General features: G+C 54.4%; 1 protein-coding gene across 4 annotated transcripts in view; it reads right to left on the bottom strand.

Annotated features, from left to right (window-relative positions):
• LOC147121689 (roquin-1-like) overlaps positions 1-17,664 on the bottom strand; it is a 414,634-nt gene that overhangs the window by 99,170 nt on the left and 297,800 nt on the right. For 3 of the 4 annotated variants that reach the window (XM_085982135.1, XM_085982134.1, XM_085982137.1), the window contains 2 exons: positions 15,164-15,387; positions 12,529-12,932 (listed from right to left, as the gene is read on the bottom strand). In XM_085982135.1, the coding sequence (XP_085838261.1) occupies positions 12,529-12,932; positions 15,164-15,387 (628 nt within the window). The remainder of the gene's footprint in view (positions 1-12,528; positions 12,933-15,163; positions 15,388-17,664) is intronic. The other variant, XM_085982136.1, reaches the window with a different exon arrangement.

Genomic DNA, 17,664 nt, shown 5'->3' with positions numbered 1-17,664 from the left:
CGCACAGAACTGACCGACACCAGCAGAAACCCTGTCGAGATCGCACAGAACTGACCGACACCAGCAGAAACCCTGTCGAGATCGCACCCAACTGACTGACACCAGCAGAAACCCTGTCGAGATCGCACAGAACTGACTGACACTAGCAGAAACCGGGTCGAGATCGCGCAGAACTGACCGACACCAGCAGAAACCCTGTCGAGATCGCACAGAACTGACCGACACGAGCAGAAACCCTGTCGAGATCGCGCAAAACTGACCGACACCAGCAGAAACCCTGTCGAGATCGCACAGAACTGACTGACACCAGCAGAAACCCTGTCGAGATCGCACAGAACTGACCGACACGAGCAGAAACCCTGTCGAGATCGCGCAAAACTGACCGACACCAGCAGAAACCCTGTCGAGATCGCACAGAACTGACCGACACCAGCAGAAACCGTCGAGATCGCGCAGAACTGACCGACACGAGCAGAAACCCTGTCGAGATCGCACAGAACTGACCGACACCAGCAGAAACCCTGTCGAGATCGCGCAGAACTGACCGACACCAGCAGAAACCCTGTCGAGATCGCGCAGAACTGACCGAGACGAGCAGAAACCGTGTCGAGATCGCACAGAACTGACCGACACTAGCAGAAACCCTGTCGAGATCGCGCAGAACTGACCCACACCAGCAGAAACCCTGTCGAGATCGCGCAGAACTGATCGACACCAGCATAAACCCTGTCAAGATCGCACAGAACTGACCGACACCAGCAGAAACCCTGTCGAGATCGCGCAGAACTGACCGACACCAGCAGAAACCCTGTCGAGATCGCGCAGAACTGACCGACACCAGCAGAAACCCTGTCGAGATAGCGCAGAACTGACCGACACCAGCAGAAACCCTGTCGAGATCGCACAGAACTGACCGACACCAGCAGAAACCCTGTCGAGATCGCACAGAACTGACCGACAGCAGCAGAAACCCTGTCGAGATCGCACAGAACTGACCGACACGAGCAGAAACCCTGTCAAGATCGCACAGAACTGACCGACACGAGCAGAAACCAGGTCGAGATCGCACAGAAGTGACCGACACCAGCAGAAACCCTGTCGAGATCGCACAGAAGTGACCGACACCAGCAGAAACCCTGTCGAGATCGCGCAGAACTGACCGACACCAGCAGAAACCCTGTCGAGATCGCACAGAACTGACCGACACCAGCAGAAACCCTGTCGAGATCGCACAGAACTGACCGACAGCAGCAGAAACCCTGTTGAGATCGCACAGAACTGACCGACACCAGCAGAAACCCTGTCGAGATCGCGCAGAACTGACCCACACCAGCAGAAACCCTGTCGAGATCGCACAGAACTGACCGACAGCAGCAGAAACCCTGTCGAGATCGCACAGAACTGACCGAGACGACCAGAAACCCTGTCGAGATTGCGCAGAACTGGCCGACACGAACAGAAACCCTGTCGAGATCGCGCAGAACTGACCGACACCAGCAGAAACCCTGTCGAGATCGCGCAGAACTGACCCACACCAGCAGAAACCCTGTCGAGATCGCACAGAACTGACCGACACGAGCAGAAACCTGTCGAGATCGCGCAGAACTGACCCGACACCAGCAGAAACCCTGTCGAGATCGCGCAGAACTGACCGACACGAGCAGAAACCCTGTCGAGATCGCGCAGAACTGACCCGACACCAGCAGAAACCCTGTCGAGATCGCGCAGAACTGACCGACACCAGCAGAAACCCTGTCGAGATCGCACAGAACTGACCGACACCAGCAGAAACCCTGTCGAGATCGCGCAGAACTGACCGACACCAGCAGAAACCCTGTCGAGATCGCGCAGAACTGGCCCGACACCAGCAGAAACCCTGTCGAGATCGCACAGAACTGACTGACACCAGCAGACACCCTGTCGAGATGGCACAGAACTGACCGACACGAGCAGAAACCCTGTCGAGATCGCACAGAACTGACCGACACCAGCAGAAACCCTGTCGAGATCGCACAGAACTGACCGACACCAGCAGAAACCATGTTGAGATCGCACAGAACTGACCGACACCAGCAGAAACCCTGTTGAGATCGCGCAGAACTGACCCACACCAGCAGAAACCCTGTCGAGATCGCACAGAACTGACCGACACGAGCAGAAACCGTCGAGATCGCGCAGAACTGACCGACACCAGCAGAAACCCTGTCGAGATCGCACAGAACTGACCGGCACGAGCAGAAACCCTGTCGAGATCGCACAGAACTGACTGACACGAGCAGAAACCGTGTCGAGATCGCACAGAACTGACCGACACCAGCAGAAACCCTGTCGAGATCGCACAGAACTGACCGACACCAGCAGGAACCCTGTCGAATCGCACAGAACTGACCGACACCAGCAGAAACCTTGTCGAGATCGCGCAGAACTGACCGACACGAGCCGAAACCCTGTCGAGATCGCACAGAACTGACCGACACCAGCAGAAACCCTGTCGAGATCGCACAGAACTGACCGACACCAGCAGAAACCGTCGAGATCGCACAGAACTGACCGACACCAGCAGAAACCCTGTCGAGATCGCACAGAACTGACCGACACCAGCAGAAACCCTGTCGAGATCGCACAGAACTGACCGACACCAGCAGAAACCCTGTCGAGATCGCACCCAACTGACTGACACCAGCAGAAACCCTGTCGAGATCGCACAGAACTGACTGACACTAGCAGAAACCGGGTCGAGATCGCGCAGAACTGACCGACACCAGCAGAAACCCTGTCGAGATCGCACAGAACTGACCGACACGAGCAGAAACCCTGTCGAGATATCGCAAAACTGACCGACACCAGCAGAAACCCTGTCGAGATCGCACAGAACTGACCGACACGAGCAGAAACCCTGTCGAGATCGCGCAAAACTGACCGACACCAGCAGAAACCCTGTCGAGATCGCACAGAACTGACCGACACCAGCAGAAACCGTCGAGATCGCGCAGAACTGACCGACACGAGCAGAAACCCTGTCGAGATCGCACAGAACTGACCGACACCAGCAGAAACCCTGTCGAGATCGCGCAGAACTGACCGACACCAGCAGAAACCCTGTCGAGATCGCGCAGAACTGACCGAGACGAGCAGAAACCGTGTCGAGATCGCACAGAACTGACCGACACTAGCAGAAACCCTGTCGAGATCGCGCAGAACTGACCCACACCAGCAGAAACCCTGTCGAGATCGCGCAGAACTGATCGACACCAGCATAAACCCTGTCGAGATCGCACAGAACTGACCGACACCAGCAGAAACCCTGTCGAGATCGCGCAGAACTGACCGACACCAGCAGAAACCCTGTCGAGATCGCGCAGAACTGACCGACACCAGCAGAAACCCTGTCGAGATAGCGCAGAACTGACCGACACCAGCAGAAACCCTGTCGAGATCGCACAGAACTGACCGACACCAGCAGAAACCCTGTCGAGATCGCACAGAACTGACCGACACCAGCAGAAACCCTGTCGAGATCGCACAGAACTGACCGACAGCAGCAGAAACCCTGTCGAGATCGCACAGAACTGACCGACACGAGCAGAAATCCTGTCAAGATCGCACAGAACTGACCGACACGAGCAGAAACCAGGTCGAGATCGCACAGAAGTGACCGACACCAGCAGAAACCCTGTCGAGATCGCACAGAAGTGACCGACACCAGCAGAAACCCTGTCGAGATCGCACAGAACTGACCGACAGCAGCAGAAACCCTGTTGAGATCGCACAGAACTGACCGACACCAGCAGAAACCCTGTCGAGATCGCACAGAACTGACCGACACCAGCAGAAACCCTGTCGAGATCGCGCAGAACTGACCCACACCAGCAGAAACCCTGTCGAGATCGCACAGAACTAACCGACACCAGCAGAAACCAGGTCGAGATCGCGCAGAACTGACCGACACCAGCAGAAACCAGGTCGAGATCGCACAGAACTGACCGACACCAGCAGAAACACTGTCGAGATCGCACAGAACTGACCGACACGAGCAGAAACCCAGTCGAGATCGCACAGAACTGACGGACACCAGCAGAAACCCTGTCGAGATCGCACAGAACTGACCGACACCAGCAGAAACCCAGTCGAGATCGCACAGAACTGACCGACACCAGCAGAAACCCTGTCGAAATCGCACTGAACTGACCGACACCAGCAGAAACCCTGTCGAGATCGCGCAGAACTGACCGACACCAGCAGAAACCCTGTCGAGATCGCGCAGAACTGACCGACACGAGCAGAAACCCTGTCGAGATCGCGCAAAACTGACCGACACCAGCAGAAACCCTGTCGAGATCGCACAGAACTGACCGACACCAGCAGAAACCCTGTCAAGATCGCACAGAACTGACCGACACGAGCAGAAACCAGGTCGAGATCGCACAGAAGTGACCGACACCAGCAGAAACCCTGTCGAGATCGCACAGAAGTGACCGACACCAGCAGAAACCCTGTCGAGATCGCGCAGAACTGACCGACACCAGCAGAAACCCTGTCGAGATCGCACTGAACTGACCGACACCAGCAGAAACCCTGTCGAGATCGCACAGAACTGACCGACACCAGCAGAAACCCTGTCGAGATCGTACAGAACTGACCGACACCAGCAGAAACCCTGTCGAGATCATACAGAACTGACCGACACCAGCAGAAACCCTGTCGAGATCGCACTGAACTGACCGACACCAGCAGAAACCTGTCGAGATCGCACAGAACTGACCGACACCAGCAGAAACCCTGTCGAGATCGCGCAGAACTGACCGACACCAGCAGAAACCGTGTCGAGATCGCACAGAACTGACCGACACCGGCAGAAACCCTGTCGAGATCGCGCAGAACTGACTGACACCAGCAGAAACCCTGTCGAGATCGCGCAAAACTGACCGACACCAGCAGAAACCCTGTCGAGATCGCGCAGAACTGACCGACACGAGCAGAAACCCTGTCGAGATCGCGCAAAACTGACCGACACCAGCAGAAACCCTGTCGTGACCGCGCAGAACTGACCGACACGAGCAGAAACCGTCGAGATCGCGCAAAACTGACCGACACCAGCAGAAACCCTGTCGAGATCGCGCAGAACTGACCAACACCAGCAGAAACCCTGTCGAGATCGCACAGAACTGACTGACACCAGCAGAAACCCAGTCGAGATCGCACAGAACTGACCGACACCAGCAGAAACCCTGTCGAAATCGCACTGAACTGACCGACACCAGCAGAAACCCTGTCGAGATCGCGCAGAACTGACCGACACCAGCAGAAACCCTGTCGAGATCGCGCAGAACTGACCGACACGAGCAGAAACCCTGTCGAGATCGCGCAAAACTGACCGACACCAGCAGAAACCCTGTCGAGATCGCACAGAACTGACCGACACCAGCAGAAACCCTGTCAAGATCGCACAGAACTGACCGACACGAGCAGAAACCAGGTCGAGATCGCACAGAAGTGACCGACACCAGCAGAAACCCTGTCGAGATCGCACAGAAGTGACCGACACCAGCAGAAACCCTGTCGAGATCGCGCAGAACTGACCGACACCAGCAGAAACCCTGTCGAGATCGCACTGAACTGACCGACACCAGCAGAAACCCTGTCGAGATCGCACAGAACTGACCGACACCAGCAGAAACCCTGTCGAGATCGTACAGAACTGACCGACACCAGCAGAAACCCTGTCGAGATCATACAGAACTGACCGACACCAGCAGAAACCCTGTCGAGATCGCACTGAACTGACCGACACCAGCAGAAACCTGTCGAGATCGCACAGAACTGACCGACACCAGCAGAAACCCTGTCGAGATCGCGCAGAACTGACCGACACCAGCAGAAACCGTGTCGAGATCGCACAGAACTGACCGACACCGGCAGAAACCCTGTCGAGATCGCGCAGAACTGACTGACACCAGCAGAAACCCTGTCGAGATCGCGCAAAACTGACCGACACCAGCAGAAACCCTGTCGAGATCGCGCAGAACTGACCGACACGAGCAGAAACCCTGTCGAGATCGCGCAAAACTGACCGACACCAGCAGAAACCCTGTCGTGACCGCGCAGAACTGACCGACACGAGCAGAAACCGTCGAGATCGCGCAAAACTGACCGACACCAGCAGAAACCCTGTCGAGATCGCGCAGAACTGACCAACACCAGCAGAAACCCTGTCGAGATCGCGCAGAACTGACCGACACGAGCAGAAACCCTGTCGAGATCGCGCAAAACTGACCGACACCAGCAGAAACCCTGTCGTGACCGCGCAGAACTGACCGACACGAGCAGAAACCGTCGAGATCGCGCAAAACTGACCGACACCAGCAGAAACCCTGTCGAGATCGCGCAGAACTGACCCACACCAGCAGAAACCCTGTCGAGATCGCACAGAACTGACCGACACGAGCAGAAACCGTCGAGATCGTGCAGAACTGACCGACACCAGCAGAAACCCTGTCGAGATCGCACAGAACTGACCGACACGAGCAGAAACCCTGTCGAGATCGCACAGAACTGACTGACACGAGCAGAAACCGTGTCGAGATCGCACAGAACTGACCGACACCAGCAGAAACCCTGTCGAGATCGCACAGAACTGACCGACACCAGCAGGAACCCTGTCGAATCGCACAGAACTGACCGACACCAGCAGAAACCTTGTCGAGATCGCGCAGAACTGACCGACACGAGCCGAAACCCTGTCGAGATCGCACAGAACTGACCGACACCAGCAGAAACCCTGTCGAGATCGCACAGAACTGACCGACACCAGCAGAAACCCTGTCGAGATCGCACAGAACTGACCGACACCAGCAGAAACCCTGTCGAGATCGCACCCAACTGACTGACACCAGCAGAAACCCTGTCGAGATCGCACAGAACTGACTGACACTAGCAGAAACCGGGTCGAGATCGCGCAGAACTGACCGACACCAGCAGAAACCCTGTCGAGATCGCACAGAACTGACCGACACGAGCAGAAACCCTGTCGAGATCGCGCAAAACTGACCGACACCAGCAGAAACCCTGTCGAGATCGCACAGAACTGACTGACACCAGCAGAAACCCTGTCGAGATCGCACAGAACTGACCGACACGAGCAGAAACCCTGTCGAGATCGCGCAAAACTGACCGACACCAGCAGAAACCCTGTCGAGATCGCACAGAACTGACCGACACCAGCAGAAACCGTCGAGATCGCGCAGAACTGACCGACACGAGCAGAAACCCTGTCGAGATCGCACAGAACTGACCGACACCAGCAGAAACCCTGTCGAGATCGCGCAGAACTGACCGACACCAGCAGAAACCCTGTCGAGATCGCGCAGAACTGACCGAGACGAGCAGAAACCGTGTCGAGATCGCACAGAACTGACCGACACTAGCAGAAACCCTGTCGAGATCGCGCAGAACTGACCCACACCAGCAGAAACCCTGTCGAGATCGCGCAGAACTGATCGACACCAGCATAAACCCTGTCAAGATCGCACAGAACTGACCGACACCAGCAGAAACCCTGTCGAGATCGCGCAGAACTGACCGACACCAGCAGAAACCCTGTCGAGATCGCGCAGAACTGACCGACACCAGCAGAAACCCTGTCGAGATAGCGCAGAACTGACCGACACCAGCAGAAACCCTGTCGAGATCGCACAGAACTGACCGACACCAGCAGAAACCCTGTCGAGATCGCACAGAACTGACCGACAGCAGCAGAAACCCTGTCGAGATCGCACAGAACTGACCGACACGAGCAGAAACCCTGTCAAGATCGCACAGAACTGACCGACACGAGCAGAAACCAGGTCGAGATCGCACAGAAGTGACCGACACCAGCAGAAACCCTGTCGAGATCGCACAGAAGTGACCGACACCAGCAGAAACCCTGTCGAGATCGCGCAGAACTGACCGACACCAGCAGAAACCCTGTCGAGATCGCACAGAACTGACCGACACCAGCAGAAACCCTGTCGAGATCGCACAGAACTGACCGACAGCAGCAGAAACCCTGTTGAGATCGCACAGAACTGACCGACACCAGCAGAAACCCTGTCGAGATCGCGCAGAACTGACCCACACCAGCAGAAACCCTGTCGAGATCGCACAGAACTGACCGACAGCAGCAGAAACCCTGTCGAGATCGCACAGAACTGACCGAGACGACCAGAAACCCTGTCGAGATTGCGCAGAACTGGCCGACACGAACAGAAACCCTGTCGAGATCGCGCAGAACTGACCGACACCAGCAGAAACCCTGTCGAGATCGCGCAGAACTGACCCACACCAGCAGAAACCCTGTCGAGATCGCACAGAACTGACCGACACGAGCAGAAACCTGTCGAGATCGCGCAGAACTGACCGACACCAGCAGAAACCGTCGAGATCGCACAGAACTGACCGACACGAGCAGAAACCCTGTCGAGATCGCACAGAACTGACCGACACCAGCAGGAACCCTGTCGAATCGCACAGAACTGACCGACACCAGCAGAAACCTTGTCGAGATCGCGCAGAACTGACCGACACGAGCCGAAACCCTGTCGAGATCGCACAGAACTGACCGACACCAGCAGAAACCCTGTCGAGATCGCACAGAACTGACCGACACCAGCAGAAACCGTCGAGATCGCACAGAACTGACCGACACCAGCAGAAACCCTGTCGAGATCGCACAGAACTGACCGACACCAGCAGAAACCCTGTCGAGATCGCACAGAACTGACCGACACCAGCAGAAACCCTGTCGAGATCGCACCCAACTGACTGACACCAGCAGAAACCCTGTCGAGATCGCACAGAACTGACTGACACTAGCAGAAACCGGGTCGAGATCGCGCAGAACTGACCGACACCAGCAGAAACCCTGTCGAGATCGCACAGAACTGACCGACACGAGCAGAAACCCTGTCGAGATATCGCAAAACTGACCGACACCAGCAGAAACCCTGTCGAGATCGCACAGAACTGACCGACACGAGCAGAAACCCTGTCGAGATCGCGCAAAACTGACCGACACCAGCAGAAACCCTGTCGAGATCGCACAGAACTGACCGACACCAGCAGAAACCGTCGAGATCGCGCAGAACTGACCGACACGAGCAGAAACCCTGTCGAGATCGCACAGAACTGACCGACACCAGCAGAAACCCTGTCGAGATCGCGCAGAACTGACCGACACCAGCAGAAACCCTGTCGAGATCGCGCAGAACTGACCGAGACGAGCAGAAACCGTGTCGAGATCGCACAGAACTGACCGACACTAGCAGAAACCCTGTCGAGATCGCGCAGAACTGACCCACACCAGCAGAAACCCTGTCGAGATCGCGCAGAACTGATCGACACCAGCATAAACCCTGTCGAGATCGCACAGAACTGACCGACACCAGCAGAAACCCTGTCGAGATCGCGCAGAACTGACCGACACCAGCAGAAACCCTGTCGAGATCGCGCAGAACTGACCGACACCAGCAGAAACCCTGTCGAGATAGCGCAGAACTGACCGACACCAGCAGAAACCCTGTCGAGATCGCACAGAACTGACCGACACCAGCAGAAACCCTGTCGAGATCGCACAGAACTGACCGACACCAGCAGAAACCCTGTCGAGATCGCACAGAACTGACCGACAGCAGCAGAAACCCTGTCGAGATCGCACAGAACTGACCGACACGAGCAGAAATCCTGTCAAGATCGCACAGAACTGACCGACACGAGCAGAAACCAGGTCGAGATCGCACAGAAGTGACCGACACCAGCAGAAACCCTGTCGAGATCGCACAGAAGTGACCGACACCAGCAGAAACCCTGTCGAGATCGCACAGAACTGACCGACAGCAGCAGAAACCCTGTTGAGATCGCACAGAACTGACCGACACCAGCAGAAACCCTGTCGAGATCGCACAGAACTGACCGACACCAGCAGAAACCCTGTCGAGATCGCGCAGAACTGACCCACACCAGCAGAAACCCTGTCGAGATCGCACAGAACTAACCGACACCAGCAGAAACCAGGTCGAGATCGCGCAGAACTGACCGACACCAGCAGAAACCAGGTCGAGATCGCACAGAACTGACCGACACCAGCAGAAACACTGTCGAGATCGCACAGAACTGACCGACACGAGCAGAAACCCAGTCGAGATCGCACAGAACTGACGGACACCAGCAGAAACCCTGTCGAGATCGCACAGAACTGACCGACACCAGCAGAAACCCAGTCGAGATCGCACAGAACTGACCGACACCAGCAGAAACCCTGTCGAAATCGCACTGAACTGACCGACACCAGCAGAAACCCTGTCGAGATCGCGCAGAACTGACCGACACCAGCAGAAACCCTGTCGAGATCGCGCAGAACTGACCGACACGAGCAGAAACCCTGTCGAGATCGCGCAAAACTGACCGACACCAGCAGAAACCCTGTCGAGATCGCACAGAACTGACCGACACCAGCAGAAACCCTGTCAAGATCGCACAGAACTGACCGACACGAGCAGAAACCAGGTCGAGATCGCACAGAAGTGACCGACACCAGCAGAAACCCTGTCGAGATCGCACAGAAGTGACCGACACCAGCAGAAACCCTGTCGAGATCGCGCAGAACTGACCGACACCAGCAGAAACCCTGTCGAGATCGCACTGAACTGACCGACACCAGCAGAAACCCTGTCGAGATCGCACAGAACTGACCGACACCAGCAGAAACCCTGTCGAGATCGTACAGAACTGACCGACACCAGCAGAAACCCTGTCGAGATCATACAGAACTGACCGACACCAGCAGAAACCCTGTCGAGATCGCACTGAACTGACCGACACCAGCAGAAACCTGTCGAGATCGCACAGAACTGACCGACACCAGCAGAAACCCTGTCGAGATCGCGCAGAACTGACCGACACCAGCAGAAACCGTGTCGAGATCGCACAGAACTGACCGACACCGGCAGAAACCCTGTCGAGATCGCGCAGAACTGACTGACACCAGCAGAAACCCTGTCGAGATCGCGCAAAACTGACCGACACCAGCAGAAACCCTGTCGAGATCGCGCAGAACTGACCGACACGAGCAGAAACCCTGTCGAGATCGCGCAAAACTGACCGACACCAGCAGAAACCCTGTCGTGACCGCGCAGAACTGACCGACACGAGCAGAAACCGTCGAGATCGCGCAAAACTGACCGACACCAGCAGAAACCCTGTCGAGATCGCGCAGAACTGACCAACACCAGCAGAAACCCTGTCGAGATCGCACAGAACTGACTGACACCAGCAGAAACCCAGTCGAGATCGCACAGAACTGACCGACACCAGCAGAAACCCTGTCGAAATCGCACTGAACTGACCGACACCAGCAGAAACCCTGTCGAGATCGCGCAGAACTGACCGACACCAGCAGAAACCCTGTCGAGATCGCGCAGAACTGACCGACACGAGCAGAAACCCTGTCGAGATCGCGCAAAACTGACCGACACCAGCAGAAACCCTGTCGAGATCGCACAGAACTGACCGACACCAGCAGAAACCCTGTCAAGATCGCACAGAACTGACCGACACGAGCAGAAACCAGGTCGAGATCGCACAGAAGTGACCGACACCAGCAGAAACCCTGTCGAGATCGCACAGAAGTGACCGACACCAGCAGAAACCCTGTCGAGATCGCGCAGAACTGACCGACACCAGCAGAAACCCTGTCGAGATCGCACTGAACTGACCGACACCAGCAGAAACCCTGTCGAGATCGCACAGAACTGACCGACACCAGCAGAAACCCTGTCGAGATCGTACAGAACTGACCGACACCAGCAGAAACCCTGTCGAGATCATACAGAACTGACCGACACCAGCAGAAACCCTGTCGAGATCGCACTGAACTGACCGACACCAGCAGAAACCTGTCGAGATCGCACAGAACTGACCGACACCAGCAGAAACCCTGTCGAGATCGCGCAGAACTGACCGACACCAGCAGAAACCGTGTCGAGATCGCACAGAACTGACCGACACCGGCAGAAACCCTGTCGAGATCGCGCAGAACTGACTGACACCAGCAGAAACCCTGTCGAGATCGCGCAAAACTGACCGACACCAGCAGAAACCCTGTCGAGATCGCGCAGAACTGACCGACACGAGCAGAAACCCTGTCGAGATCGCGCAAAACTGACCGACACCAGCAGAAACCCTGTCGTGACCGCGCAGAACTGACCGACACGAGCAGAAACCGTCGAGATCGCGCAAAACTGACCGACACCAGCAGAAACCCTGTCGAGATCGCGCAGAACTGACCAACACCAGCAGAAACCCTGTCGAGATCGCACAGAACTGACTGACACCAGCAGAAACTCTGTCGAGATCGCACAGAACTGACTGACACCAGCAGAAACCCTGTCGAGATCGCGCAAAACTGACCGACACCAGGAGAAACCATGTCGAGATCGCACAGAACACAGAAACAAGTGGCGACGGACTCAAAGCTTGGCAATGAGGACTTACCCTGTAGGGAGGCCTGATCTGGCTGGGGTGAGGGCTCACAGTATAGTAGTTTTCAGGAGCATAGCGTTCCCTTGGCTCTGCGATGTAGTTGGTGACTGCAGATGGCACGTCGACAGGTATGGGGCTGTTTCGCATGTCCTCCCTCGGGTAAGACTGTGGAGGGTGGTACACCCGGCGTCCGTCGTAATGCGGTGGGTACATTCCCGACACCGGCTGCGCCAGCGGGTACTGCTGAGGGCCGGAATACTGAGAGCTTCCCATCCTCTCCGGAATGTAGGGTGGGTAATGGTCCTGGTACTGGAGAGTGGAAGGGGGCATGGGGGGTTCTGGCACGTTGCTAGCCCGTCTGTAGTGTGGCAGGTAGGGAGTCACAGATCCTGAGGAGTGGTGAGAGTAGTAAAGGTCTGGGAAAACAAAAGGAAATTTCAGCAAAACATACAACTTGGCAATAGTTTACAACACGCATGTGGACACTGTCAAAAACTATGGATACCGGGCAATCTAATCGAGGGGTTCGGGTGGTTTATATATAGAATAACAGGTACCCGGGAGGGAGTGAGTTACAGGATGGAATCTAATCGAGAGGTTCGGGGGGCTTTATATATAGAATAACAGATACCCGGGAGTGAGTTACAGGCTGGAATCTAATCGAGGGGTTCGGGGGGTTTATATAAAGAATAACAGATACCCGGGAGTGAGTTACAGGCTGGAATCTAATCGAGGGGTTCGGGGGGTTTATGTAAAGAATAACAGATACCCGGGAGTGAGTTACAGGCTGGAATCGAATCGAGGGGTTCGGGGTGGTTTATATATAGAATAACAGATACCCGGGAGTGAGTTACAGGCTGGAATCTAATCGAGGGGTTCGGGGGGTTTATGTAAAGAATAACAGATACCCAGGAGTGAGTTACAGGCTGGAATCGAATCGAGGGGTTCGGGGTGGTTTATATATAGAATAACAGATACCCGGGAGTGAGTTACAGGCTGGAATCTAATCGAGGGGTTTGGGGGGTTTATATATAGAATAACAGATACCCGGGAGTGAGTTACAGGCTGGAATCTAATCGAGGGGTTCGGGGTGGTTTATATATAGAATAACAGATACCCGGGAGTGAGTTACAGGCTGGAATCTAATCGAGGGGTTTGGGGGGTTTATATATAGAATAACAGATACCCGGGAGTGAGTTACAGGCTGGAATCTAATCGAGGGGTTCGGGGTGGTTTATATATAGAATAACAGATACCCGGGAGTGAGTTACAGGCTGGAATCTAATCGAGGGGTTTGGGGGGTTTATATATAGAATAGCAGATACCCGGGAGTGAGTTACAGGCTGGAATCTAATCGAGGGGTTTGGGGGGTTTATATATAGAATAACAGATACCCGGGAGTGAGTTACAGGCTGGAATCTAATCGAGGGGTTCGGGGGGTTTATATATAGAATAGCAGATACCCGGGAGTGAGTTACAGGCTGGAATCTAATCGAGGGGTTCGGGGTGGTTTATATATAGAATAGCAGATACCCGGGAGTGAGTTACAGGCTGGAATCTAATCGAGGGGTTCGGGGGGTTTATATATAGAATAGCAGATACCCAGGAGTGAGTTACAGGCTGGAATCTAATCGAGGGGTTCGGGGTGGTTTATATATAGAATAGCAGATACCCGGGAGTGAGTTACAGGCTGGAATCTAATCGAGGGGTTCGGGGGGTTTATATATAGAATAGCAGATACCCGGGAGTGAGTTACAGGCTGGAATCTAATCGAGGGGTTCGGGGGGTTTATATATAGAATAGCAGATACCCATGAGATCTCTTACATCCATCCAAGAGGGCAGATGGGGCCTCCGGTTAATGTCTCACCTGAAAGACGGCACCTCTGGCAGTGCAGGACTCCCTCAGTACTGCAGTGGAGTGTCAGCCTAGTTGATGTGTTGGAGTGGGGACGTGAACCCATGACCTTCTGACTCAGAGGCGAGGGTGCTACCCACTGAGCCAAAGCTGATACCTTGGATCTTTTCTCTGATTCACACCTTCCCCGATTTTGCCAGTGAGTTTCTGCCGGTTCTGCAGAGATATTTTGGGAGGCTGTTTTTTCTGGAGCCCTCCCAATTCAGAGAGCCCGTGCAGCCTATGAGAAAGGTACAGCCCTACCGATAACAAATGGGCGTGAACCCCCGGAGTGTGGTTAAAATCTGTAGTCAATTCGGATGTGTCTCCAAATGGATCTGTGATCAATCTGTTTGAACATTATTCACCCAACACACCTCAGTGGCAATGAAGACAGAGAATGCTGCAAATACACAACAACCTACAAGAGAAAGGGCAGGGTAATGTTTTGGATAGAGGCCATCCTTCGTCAGAACAGGCGAGTTCTGATGGAGGGTCCCACCGAGACACGAGTCTGTGCCTTCTGCACAGACCTGCTGTGCATCCCCTGCACTCTGTGTTTAATGACCAACTGCAGCGCCACCTCGTGGTCACAGTACAGAACACAAGAGAGTAACAACAGTTCTTGTTGGGAACATGGGAAAGTACTGCAGCAGAAGAGACTTTCGACAGTCCACCCGGCACGTCCCAAAAACTAATGCCCCTCCATTGCCCACGACGGCTAACTCTGTTTACAGGGGAGGCTACTTACTTGGTGGATACTGTGCCGGCTCGTAGGAAGCGGCGGAACTCCGCAGGTCCTGGTAGTACACGTCTGGCTGCTGGGCAGGGGGGTACATCTGTGATCCCCGCGGCACCATCTGAATCTGCTTGGAGACTGGCATGGGTGGCAGCTCGGCACTGATCCGCGGCGGCACAGGGAGGGCGTTGATGGGCAAGGCACCAAGGGAGCTCTTCTGTGGCATTTCCATCCTGCTGAATGACAGGCGAGAAAAGGGTTAGTCTGAGGCAATGCTGAGAGATCCACAAGACACTTGAGAATGAGAGGGGAACATAGGAACAGGAGGAGGCCGTGCAGCCCCTCATGCCTGCTCAGCCAGCCAATCAATCAGATCATGGCTGATCATTACCTCGCCCCTAGTTACCAGCCTTTGCTCCATATCTCTTGATGCCCATATGCAACAAAGATATTGGTGAGCCTGTCCTTTAGAGATGTCCTGGTCAGAACTCAGGCGCAGTTACCTTCCCAGATCTTAAAATGGCCCTCACGCCTTACATGGCCATTTTAGTCCTTTAGATCAGAGCCTGCAGTGCAGCAGATGACTGCAACGAGCCTGGTGGGTCTCAACTCCCTCGTGACAGCCAGCACAGGGAGATGGTGACAGAGCAGGAGGCTGAGTCCAGTACGGCATTGGGTTGCTTGCTCAGCGGGTGATGTTTATTTGTGTGTTGTAGGTTGGCTTTAGCATTAAGAGTTGGGGTTGGAGGCATGTTCTGGATCCTTGAAAGAGGGTAAGTGATGGGGGAGGGGGGGGGGCAGCGGGGGGCTTAGGGTTAGGGTTTTGGAGAAATGGGATTGTTAGCACTGGATCAGAGCCGACATCTACGCGGCTCCCTCTGCGTTACCTGCAGAAGCCACTACTGACCACTCCCGTTGTCACTAAAAGCTCCTGTCTTCTAACATTAAACCTTTGGGGGAGGGAGAGGGAGGGTGGGAAGGGTGACCCTATTATTGGGGCTTGTACAGTGTGGGGCGTTGACAGAAGTTTATCCTTGGTACTGGTCTTGGAGATTTTTTTTTTCCTTGGGATGTGGCCAATTGCTGGCAAGGACACCTATTATTACCCATCACTAGCTGAGAAAAAGTAAGAAAGCCCGAGCATTTATACAGCGCTTTTCACAATCTCAGGTGGTCCCAAAGAGCTTTACAGCCAATGAAGTACTTTTGAAGTGTTGTCACTGTTGTAATGTAGGAAACGCAGCAGCCAATTTGCGCACAGCAAGCTCCCACAAATAGCAATGAGGTAACGACCAGATAATCTGTGTTGGTGATGTTGGCTGAAGGATAACTCCCCTGCTCTTCTTCTAACTAGTGCCGTGGCATCTATTGCCCTGAGGCGGCGGTGGTGGATCTTATTTAGAACATAAGAACATAGAAATAGGAGTAGGCCATTTGGCCCCTTGAGCCTGCTCCGCCATTTAATAAGATCTTCTACCTTAACTCCACTTTCCTGAACTCTCCCCATATCCCTTAATATCCAAAATCCGACTGAGCCTCCACAGCCCTCTGGGCTAGAGGATTCCAAAGATTCACCACCCTCTGAGTGAAGAAATTTCTCCTCATCTCTGTCCTAAATGGCCGGCCCCTTATTCTGAGACTGTGACCCCTGGTTCTAGACTCCCAGCCAGAGGAAACACCCTCCCTGCATCTACCCTGTCAAGCCGTGTAAGAATTTTGTATGTTTCAATGAGATCACCTTTCTGGAGAATATAGGCCGAGTCTACTCAATCTCTCCTCAAAGGACAATCCCCCCATCCCAGGAATCAGTCTGGTGAACCTTCGTTGCACTCCTTTCTATGGCAAGTATATCCTTCCTTAGGTAAGGAGACCAAAACTGTACATACTCCAGGTGTGGTCTCACCAGGGCCCTATATAATTGCAGTAAGACGTCTTTACTCTTATCACAGAAATCCCACAGTGCAGATAGAGGCCATTTCAGCCCATCGAGCCTGCACCGACACATATCCCACCCGATCCCCATAACCCCTACATCAACACATATCCCACCCTATCCCCGTAACCCCACGTATTTAATCCCCCTAACACTAAGGGTCAATTTATCATAGCCAATCAACCTAACCCGCACATCTTTGGACTGTGGGAGGAAACCGGAGCACCCGGAGGAAACGCACGCAAACACGGGGAGAATGTGCAAACTCCACACAGACAGTCACCCGAGGCTGGATTCGAACCCGGGTCCCTGGCGCTGTGAGGCAACAGTGCTAACCATTATGCCACCGTGCTGCCTTATACTCAAATCCTCTTGTAATAAAGGCCAATATGCCATTTGTTTTCCTAATTGCTTGCTGTCCCTGCATGTTAACTTTCAGTGATTCGTGTACAAGGACACCCAGGTCCCTCTGAACATTTCCCAATCTCTCACCATTTAAAAAATACTCTGGTTTTCTATTTTTCCTACCAAAGTGGGTAACTTCAAATTTCTCCACAATGGCCCAGTAATTCCTGTCACA

The sequence above is a fragment of the Somniosus microcephalus genome, chromosome 3 (genome assembly GCF_052327205.1).
Source record: "Somniosus microcephalus isolate GS21.2 chromosome 3, FLI_Smic_1.0, whole genome shotgun sequence".
Lineage (NCBI taxonomy): Eukaryota > Metazoa > Chordata > Chondrichthyes > Squaliformes > Somniosidae > Somniosus > Somniosus microcephalus.
This window is presented reverse-complemented; position numbering and strand designations above follow the sequence as displayed.